This window comes from Microtus oregoni, unplaced genomic scaffold, assembly GCF_018167655.1.
Source record: "Microtus oregoni isolate MIOR12 unplaced genomic scaffold, Mior012 000007F_ref0000211, whole genome shotgun sequence".
Classification (NCBI taxonomy): domain Eukaryota; kingdom Metazoa; phylum Chordata; class Mammalia; order Rodentia; family Cricetidae; genus Microtus; species Microtus oregoni.
In genome coordinates, this window is record NW_024543066.1 from 52,725,089 (window position 1) to 52,744,641 (window position 19,553).

At 44.5% G+C, this 19,553-nt stretch overlaps 1 protein-coding gene across 1 annotated transcript; it reads left to right on the top strand.

Annotated features, from left to right (window-relative positions):
* The first annotated feature begins 46 nt into the window (after positions 1–46).
* On the top strand, positions 47–17,638 carry Cct3 (chaperonin containing TCP1 subunit 3). Its single transcript, XM_041655718.1, has 14 exons — positions 47–199; positions 2,475–2,536; positions 3,696–3,746; positions 3,977–4,039; positions 5,985–6,081; positions 6,404–6,521; positions 8,386–8,572; positions 9,701–9,850; positions 11,224–11,356; positions 11,633–11,714; positions 14,247–14,427; positions 16,264–16,509; positions 16,855–16,986; positions 17,313–17,638. The coding sequence occupies exons 1-14, from the start codon at positions 52–54 to the stop codon at positions 17,415–17,417; spliced, it is 1,755 nt and encodes a 584-aa protein (XP_041511652.1). The 5' UTR covers positions 47–51; the 3' UTR covers positions 17,418–17,638.
* Positions 17,639–19,553: the final 1,915 nt, after the last annotated feature.

The following is a 19,553-nucleotide window of genomic DNA, read 5'->3' on the forward strand; positions in this document are numbered from 1 at the left end:
GTATGTTCCTGCCAACCAATAAAGTGAGGTTAGTGATTGGCGGCCCTTCAGATGGTAGCATGTTTCTGTGTCAGTCCCGAGGAGGCAGCGTTTTCTCCGCTGCTCTTCTCTCCAGAAGGTTCTGCCGGTTCCCCCAGCTCTGGGTCCTCGGCTCCGCATCGTGCCGCCATGATGGGCCACCGTCCAGTGCTCGTGCTCAGTGAGTTCAGGGAGGCGGTGGTTTCCTCCGCCCCTCTTCCCCCACGCTGGCCTGGGTTGCCCAGCTCCGTCCCGCCATGACTCGCCCCCCCCTCCCCCCCCGTATCTTCCAACCGCCTTGTCGTTTTGGAAGCGCCTTCTCTGGTTTTTCTCTCCTATCAGCTCCCGTCGCCCTCCTTTGACAAAATGCCTTTACGCTCTTGGAGTCGCTCATCTTTACGTGTGCTCCATCCCACTCGCGTTCCATTCTTTAGCCGCCACCCTCCACGCCCCCGTGTCCTTTCCAGCATGATTTCCGGCATGTAGTTTGGGAATAATCATTCTTAACGTTAGGCCTTGCCTCATCCTGGGTCCATCCCTTAGCGGCTTGACCTAGAACAAATCGCTTAATCCGTGCTTTAACGTCAGTATTAGTAGGCTGTAGTAGTTCTTTAAAGGATTGGGAGTTAAGTTGGTAAAGTAAAGCTGCCTTTACTGGCAGATCGCAAGTAGCATCTTGGCGGTAGCGGCCATTCAGCGACGCTTGTTCGGAAGTGGCACGCCTTGCCTCAACTAGTTAAGTTCCTCCAATTCCTCTTGGTTTTCTTTCCCCTTTAGGAAATGCCATTCATTGCTTGAGTAAAGAGCACCAGTGCCTTTTCTGTTAGGGGAGCTGTTAAGCCAGGTTTGACTAGTTAAACATAGTAAATAGAAAAACAGAAAAAGATTATTATTCGATATGGTCACAAAGGGGTTCGGTGACACCACCCTTCCCACCCACCCACAGACAAGTCCTTGGGCTTAAACTCAAGCATCAGACCAGAGGCATAAGGGTCACTGCTCTCCTCTCCTGCGAGACAAGTTTCCCGTCTTATTCTAGCGTGAGATTCCTTGGGAATTAAATTTTCTTTGGGTACATCGTGTGTGTTGGGTGGTTTTCTTTTTTCTGTCTTTATGTGTATGGGTGTTTTTCTTGCACGTGTGTCTGCGTACCACATAAGTGTCTCGTGCCTGTGGGGACCAAAAGAAGGCATCACATCCCCTGGAACTGCAGTTGTGAGCCACGATGGGTGCCTGGGAATCGAACCTGGATCCTGGCAGAGCAGCCAGATTTTCTTAAACACTGAACCAAATGGTTCCAGCCTCGCAACCAGGCTTTCTTGGTCACTAATCTTTGAGACTATGGCTTCTCTTCCCAGGAGTTGGTGAGGGATGTGCACTTGCCTCACTTCGCTCCCCATCCTTAGGCATGAATCCCCGCTGGAAATATGTGAGCCTACAGGAGAGTATTGATCAGGATTCTGAAATTGAAGTATTCCAGGTTATATCTTTATGTACCAGGGGCTAAAATTGAGAAGTAAAGAGCTAAAGGGTACATATAAGCAGTTTCTAGGTTTGTTTTTAATTTTATTCATTTTATGTGTATTTTGCCTGCATATATATCTGTGTGCCTGCAGACACTATAAGAGGGCATCACATCCCCTGGCACTGGTTGTGAGCTGCCATGTTAGTTAGTGCTGGAAATTGACCCAGGGTCCTCTGCAAGAGCCTCTCCTGCTTTTATCTACTGAGCCATCTCTCCAGCCCCTACGCAAGTTTTTATAGATCAGGCTGGCCTTGGATTCTGTCTCTCCAGTGCCTAGCCCTAAACAGTTTTCTGGTCTTCAAAATCGAAAATCTTTGTATTTATTTTTATTTTAAAAAGTTGTTAAATAGCCGGGCGGTGGTGGCGCACGCCTTTAATCCCAGCACTTGGGAGACAGAGGCAGGCGGATCTCTGGGAGTTCGAGGCCAGCCTGGTCTACAAGAGATAGTTCCAGGACAGGAACCAAAAGCTACAGAGAAACCCTGTCTCGAAAAATCCAAAAAAAAAAAAAAAAAAGTTGTTAAATAGGTTTGGTGGGATAACTAACTCATTAGGTAAAAAAGGCACCTGCCACCAAGCCTAATAGCCAGAGATGTGTTTTGTTGCTTTTGTTTCATTTGAGACAAATTCTCTCTAGGGAGACCAGACTGACCTCCAACTCACAGAGATCCTCCTGATTCTGCCTTCTTAGCACTGAAATTAAAGGCATGCTTCACCACACCTGGCTTTGATAACAAGGATTAACCCTGGCACACATGTGATAGTCAACTCCTGAACCCTGTTATGTGACCTCCACACTGACGAGTGTTTGTGCACCTGACATACACATACATACATACACAGATTTTAAAATGTAAACATTTTCTCTTAAGGTGGGAAATGAATTGCTTGTGTATGCTGGGCCGTTGACATGTGTTTATATCTGTTCTAGGTCAGAATACAAAGCGTGAATCTGGAAGAAAAGTTCAGTCTGGAAATATCAATGCTGCCAAGGTAGCACACATTTTCAGTGTTTGTATGAGTTTGTTCTGAATTTGTGATATAAGCTTTCTGTGGATCTGCCTTCAGAGGATACAATTAAGCAAAGGCAAAATTGCTTTTTCAAGGCATTTCCTTGGTGGTGGTATGGGGAGGGAGATTTTATAAGCTGCGTGCATGTATGTGTGTGTATCATGTGCATATATATGTATGTATGCGTGCATGTATGTGTATCATGTGCATTCCTGGCGTACAAGAAGGCTAGAAGAGGTGGGCGGATCCCCTGAACCTGGAGTCACAGATTGTTGTGAGAGTGAGCCATGTGGGTGCTGGAACTCGGATCTGGATCCTCCAGAAGAGCAACCAGTCCTCTCTCCAGACCCGCCCCTGCCCCCTTTGTTGCCTCTGTCTCCCAAGTAAATATCTCTTGAGTGAGTACAAGACTTGATTTTAGGTGGCCTGGAGGCCGCTGTCAGTGAAAATATTAAGGCTGAGCTCTAAGGACATTAAAACTAGTAGGCCTTGCACACGCTGTGTGTGAAAGAGAGGTCATTCATTGCTGTGTGTAAAATAGTTGCCATCCTTATTGTCAAGTGTCATTGTTAAAACTGACTGGCTGGAGTGTTGGCTCAGCAGTTCAGAGCATTTGCTCTTGTAGAAGACAAATTTCTTTTTTTTTTTTTTGGTTTTTCGAGACAGGGTTTCTCTGTAGCTTTGGAGCCTGTCCTGGAACTAGCTCTTGTAGACCAGGTTGGTCTCGAACTCACAGAGATACGCCTGCCTCTGCCTCCCAAGTGCTGGGATTAAAGGCGTGCGCCACCACTGCCCGGCTAGAAGACAAATTTCATTTCTCAAACCTAGATGGTAGCTCACAAAACTCCTGTGACTCCAGTTCTAGTTTCATGGGATCCAGCGTGCTCTTCAGGCCTCTATGGCCACCAGACTTGCATCTGGTACACAAACATGTATGCAGGCAAAACACTAGTCAGAACTGGGCATGGTGGAGCACGCCTATAATCCCATCACTTGAGAAGCGAAAGCATCTCTAAATTCAAGACCAGCCAGAGATACTAGTGAGACCCTGTTTAAAACAAAGTACTGGTTTTGTCTGTTATTCTCCAAATCACAGTGTTTTCTGATTTGTACTTTCTGTTTTGTGTTTCCTTACCAACAGACAATTGCAGACATCATCCGGACATGTTTGGGACCTAAATCTATGATGAAGGTTGGACTTTCTTTTATTGGAATTCAAACTCCAAGTCCTCCTTTTTTGTTATGTCTGAGACTTTTGCGTTTTCTTCCTTTCTTTTAATTGATTTGTATTGAGCTCTACATTTTCTCTGCTCCCCTCCCTGCCTTTCCCCTCCCTTTCTACCCTCTCCCAAGAACCCCATGCTCCCAATTTACTCAAAAGATCTTGTCTTTTTCTAGTTCCCCACTTTTGCTTTTTCTTAGATGCTTTTGGACCCAATGGGAGGCATCGTGATGACCAACGATGGCAATGCCATTCTTCGAGAGGTGTGTGCTTTTGTTTTTATTGTTGTCTTTCCATTTTTCTCACTCCCTTTTCTGAAATTTTTATAAATACCCAGAGCTTGTTCAGACACGTAAACCTTGGCGTGGTGTTGTACGCTCCTAATCCCAGCATTGGTAGAAGTAGGATCATGAGTTCAGGGTCACCCTAGGCCGTAGAGGCTGTATAACTCTGAAATCCAAGGGCTATCAAGTATGACAGTGTACATGTAACCTTCACATTTAGGGGATAAAGGTAGGAGGATTGGGAATTTGAGATCAACCTTGGGATTGTAAATGCTGGGATTATAGATGTGGGCCATTATGCCTGGCTAGTCTAGTATAGCTGGCTTAAAAATGGAAACTCCAGGTGTGGTGTGTACCTGTTATCCCAGCGTTCAGGAACTGAGGCAGAAGAATTGAGAGTTTGAGAACAGCCTGGGCTGTGTATCAATAACTTGTCTTACAAACAAAACCTGGGGGCTAGAATATGAACCTCTGTATTGGAGTACATCTCTTTCATGTGGAAGGTCTTAGATTCAATTTCCAGCCCCAAAAAAAGGGGGACTAGGGGAAGCACCAGAAACTTAACTTCCTGTGGACCAAGGCTGCAACTATGAAATCAAGGTGTCTGTGGGGCCTGGTTCTGAAGATTAAGGAAGAATCCTTTATTGTTTCTAGCTTTTAATAGTATTTCTTATTCCTTTGCTTTGTAAACCCAGGATCTCTGTTTCATCATATAATTCTGGTGTCTCCTGTATGTGTTACAACACCAGTGGGACTCCCCTTAAACCAGTATGGCATCGTTTTAACTTGAATACTTCTACAAAGACCTTCTTCAAGTAAAGCCACAATCCCATGTCTAAGCGTTTAGGATCTCCAGGGGACACACAGTTCAGCCACTATGGTGCTTGCAGTACTGAGCTGGAGAAACTGCTCTGTCCTCAAGAAGTGTTAATGCTTGAGTTCTCAGGGATGCTTTTCCTACAAAAGGAGAACTTGGAAAAGTGCTTAAGATGGGGGGGGGGGGGGGGGCACCACTGTGTGTCTGTGTGCCTGCCCATGGACCAGAATAGGGTATAGAATCTTACAGAACAGTGATTCTGTTCTCAGCTTTCCTAATGCTGCGACCCTTCTAATAGAATTCCTCATTTTGTGGTGACCCCAACCATAAAATTATTTTTATTGCTACTTTATAACTGTAACTTTGCCACTGTTAGGAATCATAATGTGGATATGTGGTATGTGACCCCCCAGTGGGAATGAGTTCTAGAGGTAGAGCCTCACTTGGCTGTGAGCCCTAACACTGGTGCTAGGGACTGAACTTGGGTGGGTTCTCTGGAAGACCAGTGAGCACCTTTCACCATTGAGCAACTCTTGAGCACCTGGAGAGGTTTTGGTTTTTGTATTTGGAGTCAGGGTCTCAACTATGTAGCCTTGGCTGACCTGGAGCTTGCTATATATAGGTGTCCTTGATCTAGAATTTAGAGAGATCCACTAACCTTTACCTATCACTTCTGAGATTAAAAACATGCGCTAACACACCTGGCCTGTAAAACAAAGGGGAAGGCAGTGTGTATGGAAGTAGAAGCTCAAGAGTTAGGGCCAAACTAAGTGGTCTTTGAGATGTGGCACGATGGGTGCTGCCACGCCTGACAACCTGTGTTCAGCCCCCAGCATCCACAGGTGGAAGGAGATAGCCAGGGGGGAGGGAGTGGAAACTGGGATTGGTATGTAAAATGAAAAAAGATAGTTTATTTATTTTTTTTTTACATAAATTTAAAAAAAGAGCCAGACAGTTACCACAAGTTGTCCCTGTCCTCTACAGGCTAACTGTGGTCTACATATAACCACATACAAACAAAAACAAAATAAGTAAGTTTTGGGGTTTTCTTGTTATCTTTTTTTTTTTTTCAATCTTCTGAGTAGTCTTGGTTCATTTTTCTTTCAGATTCAAGTCCAACACCCAGCAGCCAAGTCTATGATTGAAATTAGCAGGACCCAGGATGAAGAGGTTGGAGATGGGACCACATCAGTAATTATTCTCGGTGAGAGGAAAGTGGAAGGTTGGAGGAGGAAATTAAAAACAACGTGTGTGCGGGTAGGGGTGACTCAGCAGTTAAGAGCACTAACTGCTCTTGCAGAGAGAGCTCCAGGGTTCAATTCCCAGCACACATAGAAGCTAGGTGCTGTCTATAAGTCCAGTCCCAGGGGATCTGATCTCTTCTAGCATCCTCAGGCACTAGGCATACTTATGGTACCTATATATACGTGCAGACAAAATATCCATGCAAGCATAAGGAAATTAATTGCCTTCATCTTCTGGTACTTTGAAATACACTGCCATGATGGTTGTGTCCTTGTTTACAGCGGGAGAAATGCTGTCTGTGGCTGAGCACTTTCTAGAGCAGCAGATGCACCCAACAGTGGTGATCAGTGCTTACCGCATGGCACTGGAGGATATGATCAACACCCTGAAGAAAATCAGGTATGGAGCAGGACTGGAAATGAATAGTGTGGGAGGCTTAGGTTGAGTGTTCTGTTCTTAGACAGCACACGTGCTCGTGCTCACACACATGCTCACAGTGACTTTCTCTCTGGCTTTATATAGTAAGAAGTGGAGTCAAAGTGGAGGAGAAGTTTGTGTTTTAGAAAAATAATTCAGCCGGGCGGTGGTGGTGCACGCCTTTAATCCCAGCACTCGGGAGGCAGAGGCAGGCAGATCACTGTGAGTTCGAGACCAGCGTGGTCTACAAAAGCTAGTTCCAGGACAGGCTCCAAAACCACAGAGAAACCATGTCTTGAAAAACCAAAAATAAAAAGAGAAAGAAAGAAAGAAAAATAACTCAAAGTATATAAATATTAAAAGGAATATCAATTATCCAGGTTTCATACTTGGAACCCATGTAAAGGAAGCACTCCACAAAGTTGTCCTCTGACCTCACACATAAGTCCTCTATGCACACACATATCACAAACAGTTTTTTTTGTTTTTTTTTGATTTATTTATTTATTAAGCATACAATGCTGGCAAGGAAGGCACCAGGTCTCATTACAGATGGTTGTGAGCCACCATGTAGTTGCTGGGAATTGAACTCGGGACCTCCGGAAGAACAGCCAGTGAGTGCTCTTACCCTCTGAGCCATCTCTCAGCCCCCACCACCACCACCACCACCACAGTTTTACAGAAAAAAAAAGTGTTGGGAAGGTGGAAACATGAGGGTTCCTGGGGTTAGTCTGTTGGCAAACTCTAGGTTCGGTGAAATACCAGAATCTTCAAATAATAATGTGGAGAATGGTTGAGGATGACATGTGATGTTCAGATTTCTGTTCTTTTTGGTTTTTCGAGACAGGGTTTCTCTGTGGTTTTGGAGCCTGTCCTGGAACTAGCTCTTGTAGACCAGGCTGGTCTCGAACTCACAGAGATCCACCTGCCTCTGCCTCCCGAGTGCTGGGATTAAAGGCGAGCGTCACCACCTCCCGGCCAGATTTCTGTTCTTTACACACACCACATGCACATACCAAGAGAAAAATGTTATAGCTGCCATGCAAAGTGTATTTTAAGATAGGCCTGTCTTCCTAGATACTAGAGTCCACTAAGGAGCATAAGCAGTGAGTTGTTAGGGTTAATTCAAGACTTAGTATTAAAATGTCCTACTATCATGTATGCGTACAGCTAATTCAGTGCTCTGTGCTGTGAAGATAACAGCCAGCAGCTTTCCATTAAAATGAGGGCCACACCTGAAAATGATGCTTGAATCTAGAGAATTAATAGTTTATATTTGCTTGGTGCTAATAGTACAATATAGGAAGTATAAAAGTACGTGATACAGAGTAAGTTCTAGGACACCCAGGGCTGTTACACAGAGAAACCCTGTCTGGGTGGGTGGGGAAGGAAGTTATAAGCCTTTAATCCTATTACTAGGATACACAGGGATACCCTGTCTCAAAAAACCCAAAAATAATGGGAAGTAGAGGAAGGTGGATCTCTGTTAGTTTAAGACCAGTCTGGTTTGAGAACAACCAGAGAGCTACAGAGAGAGACCCTGCCTCAAAAAAAAAAAACAGGGAGTGGTGGTGCTTGCCTTTAGTTCGCTCACTGGGGAGGCAGAGGAACCTGGTATATCTCAAAGTGAATTCCAGGACAGCTAGGGCTACACAGAGAAACTCCAAAATACGCATACAACAAAACCAAAACCTTGTAAACAAAATGTGTATGACTGTTAACCTTCACTTAATTTGAGAATTTTAGTTACAAATGGTAGGCGTCGTAAAACACAGGTACTCTCTGAGGTACTGTGTTAAACATTTTATGGTTACTGCGAACATGTTACCTGTGTTTCTTTTTCCAGTACCCCTGTTGATGTTAATAACCGTGACATGATGCTGAACATCATCAATAGCTCTATCACTACAAAAGTCATCAGTCGGTGGTCCTCTTTGGCATGCAATATTGCCCTGGATGCTGTCAAGACTGTGCAGTTTGAAGAGAATGGCCGAAAGGAAATTGACATCAAAAAGTATGCAAGGGTGGAGAAGGTGAGCTGTCCAGTGTGTGCCTGAGAGTGAACTATCTGGCATGGTCACTCCACTTCAGAGGAGGGGTCTTTCTTTAGTTAGAACCAGAAAGGAGAACTGGACAGACTGAGAGCCTGGGAAATAAAAACCTAAGAGTATCGAGGAAGAATTCCTAAAATAATTTTTGCTGCCTTCACTGCCTCCCATACTCAAGGTTTACCAAGGGTAAGGAATACCTTGGTATGTTCATATTGATGCATGTAAATATTAGTCATCAGTGAGGATATAAATTTTGTGAGTGCTGGAGCTGTAGAAATGGCTCAGTAGTTAAGAGCCCTTACTGTTCATGCAGAGGACCCATGCGTGAATTCCAGCACCCACATGGTGTCTCACAGCCATCCGTAACTCCAGTTCCAGAGAACCCGAGTTCCTCTTTTGACCTCTGAGGGTCAAAATACACACAGATATACACATATATGCAGGCAAACCGCTAATCAGGGTTTTCTAGAGAGCAGCACTTAGCAAAATAAATATTACAGGGGCTTTATTGAGCGACCGTTCCAACAGTGACTGTCTCCTGACAGAGAAGCTACGAGTCGGGTATTTGAGTCCACTAGGCTGATTGTCTCAGCTGGTCTTCAGTCTCTTTGGACTCCCAAAGGAGTCTCTAATGCCACAGCAGCGGGGCAGACGTCCGTGGGAATGAGCAAGCAAACAACAAAGGCTTTTATGTTGCCTCCACCAAAGGTGTGGCCCAGATTTAGGGTGGGTCTTTTCTGCCTAATAATCCAATCAAGAAAAGTCCTTCACAGATGTGCCAACTCCTTGGGTTTTAGTTGATTCCAGCTAAAGTTTACAGCCAAGATTGGCCCTAACAATTGCAAATAAAGCACAAAGCTTTTCTGTTTCGACAAAACTTAAGCAAGCCCGTCACTGCCTACCCACTTGTTATTTTGTGTTTGAGCTTCATGGAAGAAAGATATCCTGGAATCTTGAAACAGTCATTTAGGAAAGAAGCAAATATGGAAATGGGTTTGAGGTTTGTGTGTGTTGCTGAGGTAGACCCAGGAAAACAAATGCTATATGATGTATCCTAGTCCCAGCTACTGCCTCTTGATTATGTAGTGAAGTAAATCTTCCTTGGCTCAGATTCCTGGTGGCATCATTGAAGACTCGTGTGTCTTACGTGGAGTAATGATTAACAAGGATGTAACCCATCCACGAATGCGCCGCTATATCAAGAACCCTCGAATTGTGCTACTGGATTCTTCTCTGGAGTACAAGAAAGGAGAAAGCCAGGTAAGAGTCCCAGCTTGTGGAGCCTTTTGTTTTTCTGAAACAGGTTCTCTTTACATAGTTCTGGTTATCCTGAAATCCACATTTGTAGACCAGGTTGGCTTCGAACTAACAGATCCAGTCCGCCTGCCCCTGTCTCCCAGATACTGGAATTAAATTGCGCATGTGTTTTAAAGTGGGCTCTTGACTTAATATGGAAAAGTGACAATAAAGTTGTGTGCTTGCTGCCATTTGTTGTCCTGTATACTTGTTACCACTGATTTTTTACAGTAGTTCTTAAAAATAGTTTGATATTGCTTTATTTCCCCCCAAAAAATCACTCCTGCATTACTAAAACTGCATCAGACATGTGGATACAGACGTGTGCCTACAGTCCTGTCTAATTAGGAAAGTGAATGAGGCAGGAGGATCGCTTGGTTCAGGACCAGCCTCACAGCACATTTATTCACTTTTCTCCTTTGACTTTGGCACATTTTAAACCTAGCTCTGTAGGACTTTAGTTTGGGGATTGATTGCTTGATTGATTGTAAGACAGGGTTTCTTGGTAGCTTTCGAACCTGTCCTGGGACTCGCTCTGTAGACCACACTGGCCTCAAACTCATAGAGATCCGCCTGCATGTGCCTCTCGATTAAAGTGTGCCATGTCTTCAAATGTATAAGGAGCACCTATGGCCTGAGTTCTTTAATTTTTACCACTAAAGGGAATTTGCGAAGTATAGAGACTTATAGGTTTTAAGCCAGTGAATCTTCTTCTTTTTTTTTTTTTTTTTTTTTGAGACAGGGTTTTTCTGTGTAGCCTTGGCTGTCCTGGAACTCGCTTTGTAGACCAGGCTGGCCTTGGAACTCATAGAGATTCACCTGCCTCTCAAGTGCTGGGACTAAAGACATGCATCTCCACCACCCGGTGTCAGTGGATCTTACTAATGATTGGAAACAAGAATCAAGTTAATTCAGGGACATGGTTGCTTACACCTGTAATCCCAGCATTTAGGCTGAGAATGAGATTAGCGGGTATGTCCCAAAAATTCACAAGTGGGGGAGATGAATCAACCTAAAATATTCATGCACACTAACTAGTAAATAAAGTTACACCTGGTTACATGGGTGTGAAGTTTCAACATTCAGATTCATAATTTCTGGGCTGGATGGAGGGAGGACAGTTATTGAGATAACACTTGAATAGCTTCATCAGCCTGGAAGTTTTGTGTGTTGTGCTTGGATGTGCACATAGAGGTCTGGGGAACATTGCGTCTGAATGCAATCCAGAAGAGGGTGTCGGGTCCCCTAGGGCTGGAATTAACAGGCAGCTGTGAGCAGTATTTGCTCTTGAGCTCTGAGTCATCTCTCCAGCTTTGTCACCTTGTCTTCACTCACAGACTGACATTGAGATTACACGAGAGGAGGATTTCACCCGAATCCTGCAGATGGAAGAAGAGTACATCCAGCAGTTGTGTGAGGACATTATCCAGCTGAAGCCTGATGTGGTCATCACAGAGAAGGGCATTTCAGGTAAGGCTCCATTTGCCTCTCAAGCCTGCCTTTTGAGGTAGAAGAGAGTGGGTGGCTTTGGTTTGGTTTTATCCCTCAAATTGGTAAAGACACATCACGTGGTCAGCCTGGTCTACAAGAGCTAGTTCCAGGACAGCCAGGGCTACACAGAGAAACCCTGTCTCGAGAAAATAAAAACAAAGCGCGTCATGTGCTGTTCAGAATACTACTTTAGGGATAAAACTATTTTGGAGTCTGGAGTTCGGGGATCTGGCTGACGCTTTCCTCAACTTTCAGATTTAGCTCAGCACTACCTCATGCGGGCCAATGTCACAGCCATTCGCAGAGTTCGGAAGACAGACAATAATCGCATTGCTAGGTAAGTAAACCAGCTAAAGGTAGGCAGTATTTCTCTTTCTTTCTTCTCTCTCTCTCTCTTTTTTTTTTTTTTTTGCTGCATAGTATAGTCATTGATTGAAATGATAGAGGATATTACTGCTTATCAAAAAGTTTTCTCAGCCGGGCGGTGGTGGTGCACACCTTTAATGCCAGCACTCGGGAGGCAGAGGCAAGGCTGATCTTGAGTTCGAGGCCAGTGCTAGTTCCAGGACAGGCTCCAAAGCTACAAGAGAAACCATGTCTCGAAAAACCGAGAGGGAGGAAGGCAGGCTTTAGAAGATAGAGTTTGGGAGAGATACCACGCACAGGCACATTAGCATAAATCCAAGTTGACTTTGTCTGCTTGTTCCAAAATGGTTCGAGACATAGTATATGTATATTTAGTTGTCTTTGTTTGCCCATAAGTTTAGAGAAAGAATGGCGATTAAGAAGTGTCATCAAGGGACTGGAGAGATGGCTCAGTGGTTAAGAGCACTGACTCGATCCAGATTCAAATCCCAGTACCTACATGGCTGCTCACAACTGTCTATAACTCCAAGATCTGAAATCCTCAACAATCATACATGCAGACAAAACACTAATGCCCATAAGTTTGTTTTTTTTTTTTTTTTTTTTTTTAAAGAAGAGTTGTCCATATAAATTAGGAGTTGGTGGCTTGAGTTTGAGGCCAGCCTGGTCTATAGAACAAGTTCCAGGACAGCCAGAGCTAAATAGAGAAACTGTCTCGTAAAAACAAAAAAGAAAAAGAAAAGTCCTAAGCTGGGTTTAGTGCTATAGTCACTTGAGAGGCAGAGGCAGATAGATGTCTGAGCTCCAGACAGATTAGAAGAACCAATGTGGTCCTGCTGGGCACTGCTACACACCTGTAACCTTACACTTGTGAGTTGAGTTGACCAGGCTAGACATTAGAGGCCAGCCTGGATTAAAAGAGACTATTTCAAAAGCAAAATTTGTTTACATTTATTAAAATTGGCCATGTTTATAATCTATGCTAGTCTTGGATTCCAAGCTGGACTTGAACCCACAATCCTCCTGCTTCAACTTCCTGTTCTAGAATTGTAGATGTGTGTCTTAGGGTTTCTGTTGCTCTCAGCACCATGACCACAGCAACTCTTAAAAAGAAAGCATTTAGGCCAGGCGGTGGTGGCGCATGCCTTTAATCCCAGCACTCGGGAGGCAGAGGCAGGCGGATCTCTGTGAGTTCGAGACCAGCCTGGTCTACAAGACCTAGTTCCAGGACAGGCTCCAAAGCTACAGAGAAACCCTGTCTCGAAAAAACCAAAAAAAAAAAAAAAAAGCAAGCATTTAATTGGGGTGGCTTGCTTACAGTTTCTGAGGTTCAGTCCTTTATCATCATAATGAGGAGCATGGCGGTATATTGACAGGTGTGTCAGGTAGCGGGAAATGGACTGAACACGGAGGTATCCTGAGCATAGGAAACCTCAAAGGCCACCCCTCAGTCACACCCACTCCAGCAAAACCACATCTCCTAATAGTACTACTCCCTATGAGGTTATGAGGGCCAGTGACATTCAAACTGCCACAGTGTGTATCTTAACTTTTCCTCAGATTGTTGCTCCTTGACTTTGGAGTCTTTTTAGTACAGTCTTTTTCATTCCTTTGTATTTGTGTGATGTACATGGGTATACCACAATGCGCATGTGGAGGTTAGAGGACAGCTTTGTGAGTCTGTTGGCTCCAGGTATTGAACTCAGGATGTAAGGCTTGTGTGGGAAGTGTGCTACCTGCTGAGCCATCTCATGGCCCTCTTTTTTCTTTTCTTTTTCTTTCTTTTTTTTTTTTTTTTTTTTTACTTATTATATATGCACTATTCTGTCTGTGTGTATGCCTGCAGGCCGGCCAAAAGAGGGCACCAGACCTCATTACAGATGCTTGTAAGCTACCATGTGGTTGCTGGGAATTGAACTCAAGACCTTTGGAAGAGCAGGCAATGCTCTTAACTGCTGAGCCATCTCTCCAGCCCTCATGGCCCTCTTTGAATCAACCTTATTTATAGGCATTAAGACTCAGCTGAGTTATACCGAGAACTCACCATTGTATATATATGTATATACGTACATGTTAGATATGTACATATGTACATATATACTTTATCAAAAAAAATTATACTTGGATCCAGCTACGCCTGGTTTTACTAGCGAATGGTTGCTGTGTGTGTATAATTTTATTACTAAAGCCTTATTTTGAGAAACTTGGCTGGATGGTGGTAGCGCTCACCTTTAATTCCAGCACTTGGGAGGCAGAGGCAAGTGTGTCTCTGTGAGTTCGAGGCCAGCCTGGTTTACAGAGCGAGTGCCAGGACAGGCTTCAAAGCTACAAAGACACCCTGCCTCGAAAAACTTGGCCTGTGTGCATTTAAAACTTTTTCCACTTGTCAGTCTAGACCACTTGAGTAATTCTAATAATTTACTTCATTCTAATCACAGACTGTAGACTACAGATGGATAAAAAAAGCATCTGAAATCATATCCTCTCCTTCTTCATCCACTAGAGCCTGTGGGGCACGGATAGTCAGCCGACCAGAGGAACTGCGAGAAGAAGATGTTGGTACAGGCGCGGGCCTATTGGAAATCAAGAAGATTGGAGATGAGTACTTCACATTCATCACTGAGTGCAAAGACCCCAAGGCCTGCACCATTCTTCTTAGAGGAGCCAGCAAGGAGATACTCTCGGTGAGTGAGCCTTGGTGTAAGCAAGGAAAGGATATTGTTCCATCCTGAGCTTTTCACCACAGTAGCAAACTTGAAAAGGAAAAAAATATTTATTTTAGCAGTTTTTAATTTCAGTTCATGATCCTTTGGCCTGTGACTGCATGTCTGCATAAACGTGTAAAGGATCGGAACCACTCACTTGATGGTGAGGTTAAAAGAACATTAAGTGCTGGGTTCTGACTCTAGCACCACATGAACCAGGCATGGTGGTAGATTGGAAGTATGGCTTACTCCTGCGTACAGACTATGAGGCCAACCTCATCTTAAAGGCGAGATGACAGGGAGAGATAGGCATAGTTTGGACACAAACTAGTGATCTTGTTACCTACTTAGCTGCTGTGATTTGGAAGTGTAGTGTAGTAGCTCATACCTGTGATCCCAGCTGAGGCAGAAAGATCAGTGGAAATTTGAAAATGTGAGGCCTATCCTGTCTTTTTTAAATGGAAAAAAAAAAAGTGGCCCTTAATCCCAGCAGAGGGATTAAGAGGGAGGCAGAGACAGGTGGATCTCTGAATTTGAGGCCAGCCTGGTGTACAGAGTGAGTTCCAGGACAGACAGAGCTGTCTTGAAAAAACAATAACAAAACCCATACAACAGTAAATAAGAACAGACCAGATGTGAACACCTTTAATTCCAGCACTCCAGAGGCAAAGGTCGGTGGATCTCTGTTGGTTTGTTCAAGACCAGCCTGGTCGACTTACTTTATTCTAGGACAGAAAGGGCGACATAGGCCCTGATTGCAAACAAAAAATTTCTTCTTAATGGGTCGGTGACTATAAATCCTACCCTTACCACCCTGGGTGGGGTTCTTGAAACTCCTGTGTAGCTGAGGATGACTGACATCTGGACCTCCAGCCTTCCTCGATTTGGTAAAAAGCTTTAGGCATTTTCAACCTCATTGTTCGTGTGATACTAAGGGTGCTTTACACCTGCTAGGCTTACCATCCTGCCACCCGAGCTACAGTCCTGGTACGAGAGGGAGGGAGGGAGGGAGGGAGGTTCAGAGGATCTCACTTTGTAGCTCCCCGTGGACTCCTACTCGGTCTCCATTGTTAATAGCATTGAGACAGACTCTGCACTACTGCTGTTCCCGCCCGTTCTTCTATCTTATGTTTGTTTGTCATGGATGGCATTGGGCACATTCCGTGGTGCTGGTACAGAAGTAGAGGACAGTTGTGAAGTTAGTTCCCTCTCGTGGGTTCCAGGAATCAAGCTTTGTCAGGCCTGTTGGCAAGAGCCTTGAACCACTAAGCCATCTATCTATCTCTGCAGCCCCTCCTCCATCCCCACTCCAGGGGAAGTACCTTTCCCAAGCTACATTACTGGTAAGCAGTAGACAGTTTGCAGTGTACCATGCTGTCTCCTGAAGGATGTAACTAGTGAGCATGAGATGAGATACATTAAAACTTAACCTCATACTTGAGGTGTACCATCCCCTAATCCTCTTGCAGGCCTCCTCCTGTCCTCACTTACTATTTCTGAATTATGCCTCCATTTTTTCCCCCTGAGGCAGGGTTTATCTGTAACAGCTCTGGCTGTCCTAGAACTAGCTCTTTGTAGACCAGGATGGCCTTGAACTCCCAAAGATCTGCCTTCTGATTAAAGGTGTACTCCACCACCACCAGAGTTATGCCTCTTAAGGACGTAACTTCCGCCCTTCACCAGTAGGAGTCACAAGGGTTGTCTTAGTTATCCTCCTTTGTACTTTGCTAAAACCTTGTCAGGCAGGAAATCATTTGATGCTCTTGATTTTTCTGAGTCATTGAGCTGACTATACCATTTCTCTGCTTCCCCAAGGAAGTAGAACGCAACCTCCAGGATGCCATGCAAGTGTGCCGAAACGTCCTCCTGGACCCTCAGTTGGTGCCTGGTGGTGGAGCCTCGGAGATGGCTGTGGCCCATGCCTTGACAGAAAAATCTAAGGCCATGACTGGTGTGGAACAGTGGCCATATAGAGCTGTGGCCCAAGCTTTAGAGGTCATCCCTCGCACCTTGATCCAGAACTGTGGAGCTAGTACCATTCGTCTACTTACCTCCCTACGGGTGAGTTCTTTTCTATGCTCATACCTTGCCCCAAGGTAAGGCAAGTTATGTTTGGCCTAAGGAGATGTTTTGTTGTTTTGTTTTTTTCCTGCTCGCCTGTGTGTATGCTCATAAGCACACGTATTCTTGTATTTGTGCACACATTGATGTGGGTGTGGGGTGTGTGTATGCTAGAGTCAACCTTGGTGTTCTCAGCGGCCATCAGCCTTGCCTTTACCCCTTAGCTTTTCTTACAGTACATTCCTTTAAAATATTTCCATCTTTGCCTTGTTTGCTGGTCTGTTTCCTAATGCTAGCTAGTTTGCTTCATTGTATTCTCCCTCCATGGGTTTGTTCCACCTGCAGGCCAAGCACACACAGGAGAATTGTGAGACGTGGGGTGTGAATGGTGAGACTGGTACCTTGGTGGACATGAAAGAGCTGGGTATATGGGAACCGTTGGCTGTGAAGCTGCAAACATACAAAACAGCAGTGGAGGTAAGACACCCAAGGTATCCATATGCTGTTTCTGTCCTGACAACCAACTGCTGTGCTTTGGAAGGGGGGGGGGGCACAAAAGGCAGAGTATTCCCTAAAGATCTCCCAAAGAATTCCATTTCCCTACTTACCTTTAGCTTATAAGAAAACATTTTGTATCAGGGCACAAGTTACGTCCCTTGCTTAGGGAGGACTGCATTGTTTATTCAAGACTCTGAAAAGGGGAGATTCCAGATAAAATGGTAATTCGGTGGGAGGAGATACATTTAAAAGAGAACAGTGTCTTTTCCTTCTCAGCTGACCTCTTTGGACTGTTTTACTCTTAGACTGCAGTTCTGCTTCTGCGGATTGATGACATTGTCTCTGGGCACAAGAAGAAGGGTGATGACCAGACCCGGCAAAGCAGTGCTCCAGATGCTGGCCAGGAGTGAATGGTGAGCAAGGTGACTTCAATGCACAGAACCAGCAGTCTCCTGTTTCCTGAGCCAGAGTTCCAGGAACACTGTGGACACCTTTGTTTGCAAAGGATCAAGTTGAGGGGCAGCCCCCAGTCTGTCCCATCTCGGTTTGCAAAAAGCACTGACATGTATCTCTTCTCTATTGTAAGCTTTCCATTTAGTTTGCTTCCAGTGATTAAATCTAAGTCATTTGAGACAGTTGTCATGTGTTCTCTTCAATCTCCGGGCTCATCTCTACATCCTAGCAATACAAGAGGAGGCTGGAAACCTTAGGGGCAAAGGAGACGAATTGAGATCACTAACTTTTTTGGTGGGGGGATGCTGGTTGGTTGTTGGGTTGTTTTTTTGTTGTTGTTGTTGTTGGTTTTTTTTTTTTTTTTTTTTTGAGACTGGTTCTCTGTATAACAGCTCTTGAACTCTGTATACCTGGCTGGCCTCGAACTCACAAATCTGACTGGTTGGGTTTCCTTCAGCATGTGTGCCTTGAGGCTTACTAGCCTCATTCCAAATGCCTTAAAATTTGCTCACACTAAGAGTCACAGCTATATAACAAGTAGGAGACCATTCTGTGCTGCTCTTGTCTCTGAAAGAAAACAAAGTCTACTGAGACAGTAAAATTGTTCAGTAGGCAAAAATGCTTGCCACTAAAGCCATTTGTTCAGTCCCCAAATACCATAATGGGTGGAAGGAGAGAGGTGGCTGTCTGACCTCCGTGTGCACCTGCATTCACAGACATTACACTCATTCAGTGTGGTGACCTGGCATTCAGGAAGCTGAGACAGAATGTTGTGTAATGCTACACTGTGTGAAGATGTGTCACTGTGATTGGCTTAATAAAGAGCTGAATGACCAATAGCTAGGCAGGAAGAATGAAGGAGGTGCTTTTGGACACAGAGGTCTCCTAGAAGAAAGACTGGGTATCCAGCCAGATGCAGAGAAAGCAGCATGGAAAGATGAGGTAACAAGCCACACCACAGTGGGGATTGAATGGGTTGATTTAAGTTATACAAGCTAGTGGAACAAGCTTAAACTAAGGCCAAACTTTCCTAATTCTCTGAGTCTTTGTTTGGGAGCTTGTGTTATGGAGAAGGACTTGCTATACAGGATTCTTCTGGGTCTAAGGCCAGTCTAGCTAGACTGCAAAGTAAATGCCCTGTCTCTGGGTAAGAGCTTACTGCTCTCTAAGAGGAAGCAAGTTCAATTCCTAGCATCTACACTGGGTGACTCATAGCTAACTTCAGCTCCAGGGGATCCAAGTCTCTCTTTTAACCTGAGAGGTGGCATGCACACAAAAATAAAAATAAAATAGTCTTGGGAGTTGGAGAGATGGCTCAGTAGTTACGAGTGACAGCTCTTCCAGAGGACCCAGGTTTAATTCCCAGCACCCACATGACAGCTCACAACTGTAACTTAAGTTTAAGGGGATCTGACACCTTCATAGCAATGCACATTAAGTTAAACAGATTGTTTTAAAAAATAAGTAAACTGGGGGCTGGTGAGATGGCTCAGTGGCTAAGAGCACTGACTGCTCTTCCGGAGGACCTGGGTTCAATTCCCAGCAACCACATGGCAGCTCGCAGCTGTCTGTAACCCCTGTTCCAGAGAATCTGACATTGTTATATCAATTGTTATATCAATGTGCATGAAATAAGGTTAAATAAAGTTAAAAAAGAAAAGAAAAAATAAGTAAACTAGTCTTTAAAACAGGAGCTCTACTGGGTGGTGGTGGCACATGTTAATCCCAGGATTCAGCAGGCGGAGGCAGGTGGATCTCTTGAGTTCAAGGCCAGCTTGGTCTGCGTAGTGACTTCCAGGACAGCCAGGGCTATACAGAATAACCCAAAAGGAAAAAAAAAAAAATAAAAACCTTGCTGCTTGGTTGGGGCTATAGTTAGCATTTTCAAGTAGTTTTTTTTATTTTGAGACAGTGTCTTCCATACAGCCCTGGCTAACTATGCTAGGATTAAAGGCTTGTGCCAGGACATTTGCTTCAAATCTATACCTTGTTTTTGTTTGTTTGTTTTTTTAATTTTGAGACAGGGTTTCCCTGTAGCTTTTGTGCCTGTCCTGGAACTAACTCTTGTAGACCAGGCTGGTCTCGAACTCAGA

Bases quoted from the DNA above. Each gene is read 5' to 3' on its own strand.
- Cct3 (XM_041655718.1), top strand. From the start codon at position 52: ATGGTAGCATGTTTCTGTGTCAGTCCCGAGGAGGCAGCGTTTTCTCCG. The intron at 2,537-3,695 runs GTAGCACACATT...CCTTACCAACAG, and splicing joins GAAATATCAATGCTGCCAAG to ACAATTGCAGACATCATCCG. The intron at 16,510-16,854 runs GTGAGTTCTTTT...TTCCACCTGCAG, and splicing joins GTCTACTTACCTCCCTACGG to GCCAAGCACACACAGGAGAA.